Below are 12,200 nucleotides of genomic sequence, written 5' to 3'. Positions count from 1 at the left end.
CGGGAGGGTGCCTGTTGGAAGTGAGGGGTCCCAACTGTTTCCATGCCATTCTTGCTCCTTGCCTCCGGGCTCCAGCCCTAAGGCCCTCGGTGCGGCAGTCTCTCCTGCCAGCTTCCTCCAACAGATGGCGCTCCTAGAGGGCTGTGCCGTGCTGCTTGTCTGGGCACTGAGTAGGACTGCGAGTATCAGTTAGATAAATAAGTACATAATTCCTGGATGATTTTCGAGGTCAGTAATGTTTCACACTTGAGAATCCTCATAGGTACTTTCTGGAGAAGTGAAAGGAGGTGGAAGCAGGTGCTTCGAGGAGCCTCTACGTGAATTACCGGCAGGTCCTTGATTTAACCTGTGTGCCTCAGCCTTCTTTCCTGAAAATGGGGGTGACACTGGCCCTAACTCCCCAGCAGTGGGGGACAGTGTGGGCACCTCAGGTTGTGAAGGAGTAAAGCACCAGAGAAGAAAGGCATGTGCCTGCTGTGGGTGGGGACAACAAGGGCACAGAGTGCGGGGGTTCGGGGGTGCTGTGACAGCCTGAGCGACCTGTTCAGCTGCGGGGGTTCGGGGGTGCTGTGACAGCCTGAGCGACCTGTTCAGCTGTGAGGGTTCGGGGGTGCTGTGACAGTCTGAGCGACCTGTTCAGCTGCGGGGGTTCGGGGGTGCTGTGACAGTCTGAGCGACCTGTTCAGCTGCGGGGGTTCGGGGGTGCTGTGACAGCCTGAGCGACCTGTTCAGCTGCGGGGGTTCGGGGGTGCTGTGACAGTCTGAGCGACCTGTTCAGCTGCGGGGGTTCGGGGGTGCTGTGACAGTCTGAGCGACCTGTTCAGCTGCGGGGGTTCGGGGGTGCTGTGATAGTCTGAGCGACCTGTTCAGCTGCGGGGGTTCGGGGGTGCTGTGACAGCCTGAGCGACCTGTTCAGCTGTGGGGTTTCGGGGGTGCTGTGACAGTCTGAGCGACCTGTTCAGCTGTGAGGGTTCGGGGGTGCTGTGACAGTCTGAGCGACCTGTTCAGCTGCGGGGGTTCGGGGGTGCTGTGACAGTCTGAGCGACCTGTTCAGCTGCGGGGGTTCGGGGGTGCTGTGACAGCCTGAGCGACCTGTTCAGCTGCGGGGGTTCGGGGGTGCTGTGACAGCCTGAGCGACCTGTTCAGCTGCGGGGGTTCGGGGGTGCTGTGACAGCCTGAGCGACCTGTTCAGCTGCGGGGGTTCGGGGGTGCTGTGATAGTCTGAGCGACCTGTTCAGCTGCGGGGGTTCGGGGGTGCTGTGACAGCCTGAGCGACCTGTTCAGCTGCGGGGGTTCGGGGGTGCTGTGACAGTCTGAGCGACCTGTTCAGCTGCGGGGGTTCGGGGGTGCTGTGATAGTCTGAGCGACCTGTTCAGCTGCGGGGGTTCGGGGGTGCTGTGACAGTCTGAGCGACCTGTTCAGCTGCGGGGGTTCGGGGGTGCTGTGACAGTCTGAGCGACCTGTTCAGCAGGTGCTGGCTTGGGGTGTGTGTTCCAGAGTGTGACATCCACTCCTCTGAAATCATCTCTCCTCCCCAGAGAAGGACAGGGGGGAAGGCAAAGCAGCCACGAATGGAAACTTGGGGGCTAGGGGAGGCGGGCAGAGGATGGAGACCCCAGCACGGCCTGGTCCTGTGCCGCCTTCTAGGGGCAGTGTAGCCACTGTGGGGCCTGGACTTTCTGTGTCAGTCCTTGTGGTAGTGAGCTTTATTCTCTACAAAGGCTGATTCATTAAATGTGTAATTAAGTGTATTTTATTTTTGTGCTTTTGTTTGACATGGCACATTAAAATATATGCAAATATATTATAAAAAATGTCGATCAGAACTTACGCTCTAGGGTTGGAGTGGAGCTAGTCAAGGGCATGCTAGAACAGTGATTTAGAAAGGCCTGTGGGGCGGGGCCGCTGTGCCCGGAAGGAACGGGGCGGTCCTTCCGGCTGGAGGTGTGAGAGGAGGAGGCAGGCAGTGAGGTTGGGCGGGGAGCAGGCTTCAGCAGGAGCTGGCGCTGGGGAATGAAGGTGACGGATTTCAGGGGTGGACGAAGCAAAGGAAAAGGCTAACTCAAAATGAGTAAGAGGTGTGGCCTAAAGTAATCCAAACCCAACTATTTTGTTAACCACATGGTTACCATTAATCAAGTTTTCTACTACATGCGCTGGGCGCTCATTTCCGCAGGTGAGTCCGTGGGAAGCAGGCCGGCCTAAGGATAAGGGAAAATTATTCTACCTTGTTAGATCTCTGAGACCTCTTATGAAAAAAGAGGATTAATTATAGTATCTATTCCAAGGGGGCGATTTTAGGATGAAATCCTAAAATGTTGAGTGCTTGTAAGAGTGACTGATGCAGTGAGGACCCAACAAATGGTAGTGCTAATCATTACTATAATATTTAGAATGCTTCCCCGGCTCTGTGGGAAAGATATGGTTCAATTTATAAATATTTGAATTAAGTACAACTTTTTTTAGAGGTGTGTCTAGACCTGCAAACCAAGATTTATTGGAAATATCTGCTCAGGTAAGAATATGTCGTAATGAAAATGGCCCTCTCATGCCTTTCTCATCACAGAAAGATGGCACACAAAGGGAGAGTACTGTTATTGATTGCGCCCGTATAAAAGGGATTCTGTGGATGAGAAATGAGAATGGAATTGGAGAACAACCTTGGCTTGGTGGAATTTCTGGTCTAAGTATCTGAAGACATAACTCTGCGTTGCACCGATCCCATTTGAAAGACACATTTGTGAAACATAGCTACCACTTGTCGTTTAGGGCAAAGGATGCAAAGGGAACAGGAAATCTAAATATCTCCAGAGGGGACATTTTTTCTTGTTAGACTCCGTATATAGTGCATAGCTAAAAGTCTTTATAATGATAATGCAGAGGGAATACAGCCTGCTCACATGTGATAAGTTATAAACTTTCTATTTGGCTGTACGACTGCAGTGATTTGTGGGACATGATTTGATCCACAGTATTTCCAAATCCATCTTGTAATGAGTTGAACTCAGCATCTGCTTTTGCTCTACAACCATGTCAGAGTTTAGGATGTTGTGGAACATTGTTTCATTTAGTGAGATATATGATTATAAAGAGGGAAACTTAGAATCTGTCCCTGCAAGAGACTGACATTTAGAATAAGAGGAGAGAACTTGCCTTTCTTCCATTTTGAGAAAGAGAAAGAATTAATTCCAACAGAGAGTGGCAATTAGGTGGGAGGGGAGATGGTGAAGTGGGGAAAAAAAATGATGAAAACTAGTTATATGAGGTGGATATAAAGCAGTGAGATAACTTTAAGTACCCATCAAGCCAATATTTAAATTGATGCTGTCCTTCAAAATGACCTTGAGAGCACATATCTGTATTCCAGGGATGTTGCCACTGTTCAGACACCTTGGGCACTGCTCTTAGAGATTTTTCTTGTCACCCTTTATAGTATGGTTGTGCAGTTAATCCATTTCATAATGATGCAGACTAGGACATTATTGCTATCACTTTGCCTGTTTGTAAATGGACAGAAGAAACATCATCCCATGGATCAATGTCTCCCTGTCATCAGCCTTCATATATCTATGGCATATTCTTCGAGTCTTTGCAGAAGGACTGCTGTGTGGTAGCAGCAATATGAATATAGTCTTTGCTCTCAAGTGCTCGGCTCTAGATCTGCCTACTCACAAAAAGCAGGATGCACAATTAAGACTGAAGTCTCTCATAGAAAGAGATTATGACAGGACAGTGACCAGAGACAAAGGAAGCACAGGTACCAGGCAAGTCTCTAAGGAGAATTCCTTGTCACAAGAGTAAAAAGTGCTACTTGGAGGAGAGGGTTTATCTGATGAGACACACTGTCATGTTGATATTAAGAATACTTTGCAATAGTATTTACAATAATGTGGTTTTACGTTTGTTAGACAAAGGTTGAACAGAGGAGGAATGTTAGATGGAGTCCAACAAGTAAAGTTCTGTTAATTCAGCTAGAATTGGGAAATACATGCAATTTCCCTCAATTCATTCTGTCAACTTATTTACTAGGCATACTATAAGTTAAGCATGGTATTAATGTTCAGGCAAGAGGGGTATTTAAGACAGGTCTGATCCCTCCCTTGTTGGTATATATTCAGATATTGAAAAAGCAGATATATAATAAAGAGTAACAAGTTATTACTTGAATGAGTATACTGTAGGTTTACTACATGGTCCAGGGGTCCAGGAAGGCTTCTCTTATGAAATGAGGGAAGAGTGGTAGTTAGGGAGGTGAGAGAAACAGGAAGAACATTCAGGTGAAGAGAGTGGCTGGTACCAAAGCCTGGAAGTAAGAACTCAGCATGGTACAGCTGAGTTGAAAGCAGTTCAGTGAGGTTACCAGGTAGGACAATAGAGGAAGAATGGGATAAAAAAGGGTTGGTGAACTTAGGGTTGGACAGATTACCCTAAATAAAGTATTTATTAAAGGAGTTTGAAAGGCACCCTAAAAACCACGGGAAGCCACTGAAGGACTTTTAGAACAGAAAAATGATTAGATTTACATTTTATAAAGTTTATTCCAGATGCCTGGGACAGACTGGATTGGCAGGGTCAACAAAACATAGGCCAGGAGACAAGCTGGGAGGTCACTGCCATCTCGAGGCAAAAGGAAAATGGCTTAGGCTAGTTTTGTGTCGTGCCTAGGGCCTATGTCCAGTGTCTAGAGTGTGGGAGCTCCTAGGGATAACCTGTAAGCCCAGATAAAGTGCTTAACAAACTTTCTATTATGTGGCAGTTGGGGCACTTAGGAGTAAAAGGTGATTTGAGAAGGCACAGGGACTAAAGTTCCCGCCTCTTCCAGGACCACGGCTGGACGCTGTCCGGGAGTTGGGTACTGATGAGCGCAGCCAGGACCTGTCCAGCGATGCTTCTGGGATGTGGACAGGTGGTTCAAGGTGCGAACACCCGCCTCCAGCTCAGGAGCAAGGGAACTGTTCGTCTATCTTTGTCTTTTATCTGTTTTCCTTTTCGCATTCCCTTATTTATTTCCTTCCTCTACCTTTTCCTCCCTCCCATTTTCAGTTCTGGCAATACAGGCAGCCACAGCTCACTCTCCCTGGATAAAGAGGGAAGGCTGTCTCTTGGTTCTCCTCCATCAGAGACTTACAAGAAGTCTACAGAGCAACGGTGACAACAAACTCATAAGAACCCTCATTCCATCTTAGGGTTGGATGGCTGATTATTGCTAAATTGGCCCTCCTGCCCTTTTCTGAGGCATTAGGTGGAGAGATTTATTATTCATATTTTATTACTATTATGATTATTATTAAATACTGACTAAGCATTTACTGTGGGCCAGGCAGTTCCCCAAGCACTTTCCTTCCCCAGGACGCTTACAGAACATGGCTTGACTTGGAAGATCAGTGGTTGTGATTTGTGCTATTTAGTCAATAAACTATCTGAGGCTACATAACTTAAGGATGAGAACGAAGGACATGGGAAATAAAACTCATTGTTATCTACTATATATATATATATATATATATGCTTTTGATAGTAATTTTATTTAGTCCCATAATAATCCTATAATGTTATCATAATAATTCTATGTTATTATACTCATTTTATAGACATAAACGCTGAGACTCAGAGAGGTTTAGTGATTGGCTGAAGTCACACAATCTGTAAGTGGCTGAGCCAGTTTTTAAACTTGGGGTTTTCTGAGTCTAAAGCCTATACTCTTGTGGCTTCATTTGTTTTATGGGCCAGTCACATCCACAGTCTAGCTGGATTTTAGCAAGTGGAAGCCCCGTGCTTAGTCCTACGGCAGCTCTGTCTGCCTCTAGGTCTTGACACTGCCTACATCTTCTCCAGTTCTGGACCGGGTGGGGGCGGCCTCCCTGAGAACGGGGCACTCATATGTTCTGTAACCACACACTTACTAGGTCATGAGGCATCATCAAACCAAGCTGGCCTTTGTCTGAGTCCCCACTGGAGAGTTTGGTCTTGTCAATATTGGAAACGTTGGTCTGGCAAACAGCCCTAATGGGAGGAGGGAGGCTGAGAACAAAGTCTCCTTGCACAAGACTCCAGTGTGTGGAAGCGGACAAAGTCAACATCTCACTTGCTGTACATGCCCGGAAGTGGCTATGAAAGAGAGAACACTTGCTGGATCCAGGAGAAAAAACCCTTTTGATTCATCTGAGTTAATTTAGCATCTCCCAGTAGGGAAGGCTCCGGGACCCCTCCTGCTCTCCATCCACTGCAGACAGCCCCCACATCCCCGGGGACAAGAGGCGAGTTGATGGTGGGGAGCGCCCGCTCTGCCCCTTCCTTCACCTTAATTAAATCCATTTGTTCTGGGGACACTGAGCCTCAGGATGTCCAAAGGCTTTGATCTTTAACCCACAGACATTGAAGGGATGGAAGCTGGCACTGAGGGAGGACCATGGCTCCTTCCTCTGACAGCGCAGCCCGATTTATGCGCTCTTGGAAATAGCAGACTCTGCGAAGTCTGGGTGGGGAACTTGAGAGCCATCTTTATATTTACAAAGCTGTGCACCAACTGCAGTCACCCCCTGCTTGTCTTAGGCCCTCAGCCCTCATTTTTGAAGGTGGATCTACAGGGACGGCTATTTAAATGTATTTTAGGAGGCCAACGCAGAGGCTGCTCTGGTTTGTAGGGTTTGATGTTTAGCCTATTAGAGATGGCTTTTACCTTTCCATACCCATTCATCTGTCCCCTTATAGAAACGACCCCTGGCCCATTTTTGGTCGGGCACAGATCAGCACCAATCGTCTAGCAGAGGTCCCCAAACTTTTTACACAGGGGGCCAGTTCACTGTCCCTCAGACCGCTGGAGGGCCGGACTATAAAAAAAACCATGAACAAATCCCTATGCATACTGCATATATCTTATTTTAAAGTAAAAAACAAAATGGGAACAAATACGATATTTAAAATAAAGAACAAGTAAATTTAAATAAACAAACTGACCAGTATTTCAATGGGAACTATGGGCCTGCTTTTGGCTAATGAGATGGTCAATGTGCTCCTCTCACTGAGCACCAATGAAAGAGGTGCCCCTTCTGGAAGTGCGGCAGGGGGCCGGATAAATGGCCTCAGGGGGCTGCATGCGGCCCACGGGCCGTAGTTTGGGGACCCCTGGCCTAGGGTTCCATATGACACAGCGGAGTGTCCTGTGAGCGGCTGCGCTGGGCCATTGGCTCAGGCATGGCTTGCTCCAGGCCGACTGCAGGTGGCAGTCTGGGGCCATCCTGGGCAGACTAGTGGCAGCTACACTCAGCGGTCACTGCGCCATTTCATTCCACACGGAGTAAGGTCCTCCAGTCTGACCCTCTCCGTTTGAAGACGAGGAAACTGAGACCCGGAGAAGTTCAAGGGCACAAAGGTCATTAGAGGCACACTAATTAGAAAGCAAGGCTTGTGGTAGACACACTCCTCTGATTACTCAGATCAACCCCAGCGCCCGGCCTCACTCAGATGCCAGCTTGCTGGCACTTCACTTCTGGTTCTCAGTGTCCTCCCTCGTCAGGGGCAGGAGTGGGGAGGTGGTAAGGCCTGGCCAACCTGCGCGGCAGGCTTTGTTGTTGCTAATTAAGGAATGAGCAGTCAAGTGGGAAAGTAAGGAAAATCCATTAAGTAAGAGAAAGTGCTGTATACATATGAAGCCTGATTATTATTTGGGAGTGACACGAGTTGTTCCCTTTTATTTCTTCCGACAGACACAATCAGGCCAGGGATGTCTTGTGGGGGGTGAATGCTCATTAGCACTGACATCCTTTGGAGAAACTTGGTTCTCTGTAAGCCTGCAGAAAGTGTGTGTGTCTGTGTGTGTGTGCATGTGTGTGTTAATGTGCAGGTGCACATCTGGGAGTGTGTCTTGGGTAGAGAGGATGGGGGGAAGACTTGCCCCCCTTCTGCATTTTGGCTGATGAGGAAAAGGGGGCTAGGGGGATGGTAGAGGCCCACCTGTCAGCCACATCGAGGAGCGGCAGCACCGTCCACTGCCACAGGCTCAAGCCTTCGTTAGTGGCCACGTGCCAGACCGTCCTGCTCTGCTCCTTCCCGGTTTTGTTCTCCACCAGCACCAAGGAGACGTTTCCCCGCAAGACTCCGCGCACGAGCCAGGACATTCGGAGCTGCAAGGGAGAGAGGAGCCAGAGGGTGTGAGGTTGGAGGGAAGCTGGAGGTCTCCTTTCTGCAATTCTCAACCCTAAAGGCTTTCGCTGGAGACTCAGCCGAGGTCAGCCCAGTGCCAAGAACTGGGTGCCCAATACCTGTGCTTGCTGTTTCCCGGAGGGCTTTAATTAAGGGTCAAGGAGCTGGGCAGGGGCAACAATGGGCAGTTTTGGAATTTTGTTGAGATAGAGCTCATCACTCTAAATTTCCTGAGATTCTGCCTCTAAGGTGGCATTGAGATTAATGGAGGTATTAAACGAACTTTCTAAAGAAGACCCAAACATTCTTGTCTGTGGCCCCAATTCACTTCGTAACTGTGAGCCAACAATTTTGTGACTCAATCTCTTTTAGTGATGTGGATAGCATAGATTTTGATTTCTTCCCCAAAGATGTTAATAATCTTATTTAAAGGGTACCATGTCATGTGCTAGCTAATGGAAGACCCTGTGACTTGATACCTATGGCCGTTGGTAGGCAAAGGTGAGACAAAAATCTCCATATTAAGATCTTTTAATATGGCTGTCTTTCAGAATGAGAATGCCCACTTGGCCAAAAGGAAGCCACAGTCATATGTATCCAGTATGTATTTGTTATTAAAGGGTTCTATGGCATTGTTCCCTAGACATATGAAAGGGAAATGTAGCTAATATATATTTCTAAGAACGTTTAAGTACAGTCATGCCCAGAGGCAGGGTAGATTATAAACAAGGTCTCTGGTCTTTGTGTTTAAAGTAATAGAGGTTGTATCTTTGACAGAAACAATCTATAAACAACATTTGAAAGTTAGGACAACTATAGCATAACATTGTTTGGGAAACAGGCAAGGTTGTTATAGCCTAAGGCTTAGTTTAAGACTAAGCCTTTCCCACTCTTTTAACACTAAGATCTCCTAATACTTAGATCTTTTAATACTAAGATCTTTTCAACACTAAGTTTTTCTCCACACTCTTGACTGTTGCATGATGTGGGGTGGTGCATTCTTATGAGGAATCCCATTTTTGCCTCAGATAAGTGGCTTTGTATCAGAGACTTTCCTATTTGTATATTGGCTTAAAGACTTTATTGTCTACGCTATATAATAAAGCAAAGACCGGGGGCTCTCTCTCTCTGATCTTGCCATCAGCATTGCAGAGGCCTCCCGATCCCATCCTCTTTCCTCAGTGAATCTATTAATTCCGCGCTGTTCTCCCTCAGGACCTGGAATTACTAGCCGTGCTGGTTCGCAGCAGCATTGCCCCAAATATTCCTGTTCAGATCTTGTAATAAAACATTGGTTATTGTAGCAAACAAGGTAAAATCTGCCTGATGCAAGCTGGAGCACTCATCGGCCAGGATGCCCCTTTCTCTCTGATTCTAGTTGTTAAAAGATATTTTTCTTTGTAAATCACTGATACTCTGTGTGGGTCAAATAGGTTTGCAAATATGATGTATATGTTTGCTCGCTTATGGTTTGCATTGGATGTGGGAGACAGGCTGTGAGCGGGTGGGGTCCTTATAGCCTACGGCTTAGTTTTAAGCCTGGGCTTTTCCCCACACCCTTGACTGTTGCATGATAGGGGGTGGTGCACTCTTATGAGGAATCCTATTTATGCCTCAGATAAGTGGCTTTGTATCAGAGACTTCCTTGTTTGTATATTGGATTAAAGGTTTTGATTTCTATACTATAGAATGAGCAGAGGAGCCCATGCTGGAGGAGAGCAGAGAAAGGCCACGTGGAGGAGAGGAGAAGCAGCCAAGATGGCAGCGTGATAAAGGAGAAGCCAGTTTGTGCAGAGAGGAGATGGGAAACAGAGGTGAATAAGGCTGGTGAGGTACAAACCTTTGATTCTAGGAAACTCGGATAAGTCAGTGGCTTTGGGAGCTCTGAATGGAAAGGGAAGTGTTTTCCCACTGTGTGTATTTCTTGCCTGCTGGGTGCAAGCTAGGATTAAAGGTAATGGCTCACCAGTTCTTGGCTCTGTTGTTTAATTACCGTCTGTCTGAATCAAATGTGAACCTGCACGGGCCAGGCGGCTGTGATGGTGGCCATGGCTACTGGCTTTACACTCTGTCTCCCAGTCCCTGAGCTCGTGGCTGTCTCACAATTGGATCAGAGAGGGTACTTAGCATGAGGCACTTATGCAGAAGACTTCCACTATGTTGTAATACAACCCCAGGCCACACCTGGCATTGGGGTGCCCAAGCGCTGTTCTACTTCTGAGACCCTGAGTCAGAAAAGCCTCATCTGCAACCTTTACCTCTTCACTATACTTTTCCCATTTCCCCAAATGCATGCAGCAAATTCTTGTCTCCACTGAGAACTCCCAGGATAATTTAACAAAACTGTTCATTTCTTTTCCTGACCCTCCTTGGCTTTCTTGTGCAATATGGATGCCATGACTGGAAATTTTAATCCTACCCTTGCTCCCTGGACCCCTCAGCCCTCAGCCCATGCCCTGCTGTGCCCAGCTAGAGATAATGCTGGCCACATGCTTTCTCTCCTTTTGCTTCTTGGCCGCAGAATATTGATTAGTTGGACTTCAGTGAAATTAGACCATTGAGCCTCAAAGCCCTGACGGCTGGTGGTATTATTCACCTCCTGTTGGTTTCCACAGTTGATGTCTAAGCACACATAGCACACTGGGTGGCTCGGGCGCTTCCTCAGACACCGATGATGTCCCTTCTTGGTCCTCACCTCCCAATCCATTATGCTGTTTCTACCTTCCTGATAGTTGACTAAATCAGGTGTGATCTCCTTCAGCCCCTTTTTTCTTTCCAGCTTGTCTCTTTGTCGATCTTCTCTCTTCTTTTCCTATCTTAGAGGAAAGTGTGTCCTTCATTTCTTCTGTGTGAACCCCTATCGTTTCACTTCCTCTTAGTCCTGGTTCTACCTTAGTTCTTCCTTGAGCACCTCCAGAGTCTCTCTATCTTCTAACTCTCCTGTCTACAAATAAGACAAGGCTTCACCCATCCTGGAAAAACAGCCCGTATTTGATCCTGCTAGCTCCTCTGGCTTGCAGCCTGTTTCTGTACCTCCATTCAGATGTTAACATCTTGGATAACTGGTGCGTAACTGCTGCTTCTATTTCCTTTTCACCCATCTCTCTAATGTCTTTCTGCCTGGCTTTATCCTCATTACTCCAACAAGGCAACACTCACCATGTCCTTTATAACTTATTCTTTGACCTCTTCCCATAGCCTGAAGTGCCTTTCTCTCGCCACTCAGTCTCCCTTCTAACTTCCTGTGTATTGTATATCTGTCAGTTTCCTGTTTAACATTGCGACTGGGATTCTTCAATGATTTCTCACCCCTCCCAATGACTAGCAAGGCATTCACACTCCTTTACAATCCAAGCAAATACACTTTTCTTAATTTAATGAATATTTATCTAGCATTTATGCTAAACTACATGTATCTTCTATTCTAGAATGGTCTAAGAGCTCTAGAGTCAGAGAGATCTGGATTCAAAACCAGTTCTTGCAACTTTGGTCATTTTGAAGCTCAGTTCTCTCATCTCTAAGATGGGAATAAGTTTATCTACTTTACAGGGTTATTGTGACAATTAAATAAGATAATAAATAATGTAACAAAATGTTAAAAAGGAATTTTAGCCAAAGCACTGATTCATTAAAGACCACATTTCAAAGGAAATCCAAAAGCACAATGATACAGAACTCCCAGGAGAGGTAGATGGAGATGAGTTGCATCATTCTTAATCCCCCGTCCATATTCTGGACATAAAGAGTTGGTGGTTTACGATTAGAATGTGCTTTTGGTATGTGCACCCTTGGCCATAGGATCCCTCCTCATCCCAAGTCAAGAGAGAACAGTTTCAGTGGTACTGCACGGAGCATTTGAGAGTTGGCCCCTGCAGTTCGAGGAGCACAGTGGGTTAGTGTCCACCTCCTTCCTGGAAAAACTGAAGTCTGAACAAGGGGCTGGTTAGCTGCTCTGGTGGCAGGACAGAGGAGAAGTGGCAGCACTGGGTGGCCTGTACTCCCCGGGTTTGCCGGGGCAAGGAAGTGCACGGGGGTTGCACATGGACCACGGTGAGCCA

General features: G+C 47.1%; 1 protein-coding gene across 1 annotated transcript in view; it reads right to left on the bottom strand.

Moving 5' to 3' along the window:
* Positions 1-12,200, bottom strand: part of ALK (ALK receptor tyrosine kinase) — a 693,423-nt gene that overhangs the window by 81,860 nt on the left and 599,363 nt on the right. The window contains exon 9 of the mRNA XM_066378600.1: positions 7,954-8,123. Coding sequence (XP_066234697.1) covers positions 7,954-8,123 — 170 coding nt within the window. The remainder of the gene's footprint in view (positions 1-7,953; positions 8,124-12,200) is intronic.

This window comes from Saccopteryx leptura, chromosome 3, assembly GCF_036850995.1.
Source record: "Saccopteryx leptura isolate mSacLep1 chromosome 3, mSacLep1_pri_phased_curated, whole genome shotgun sequence".
NCBI lineage: Eukaryota > Metazoa > Chordata > Mammalia > Chiroptera > Emballonuridae > Saccopteryx > Saccopteryx leptura.
This window is presented reverse-complemented; position numbering and strand designations above follow the sequence as displayed.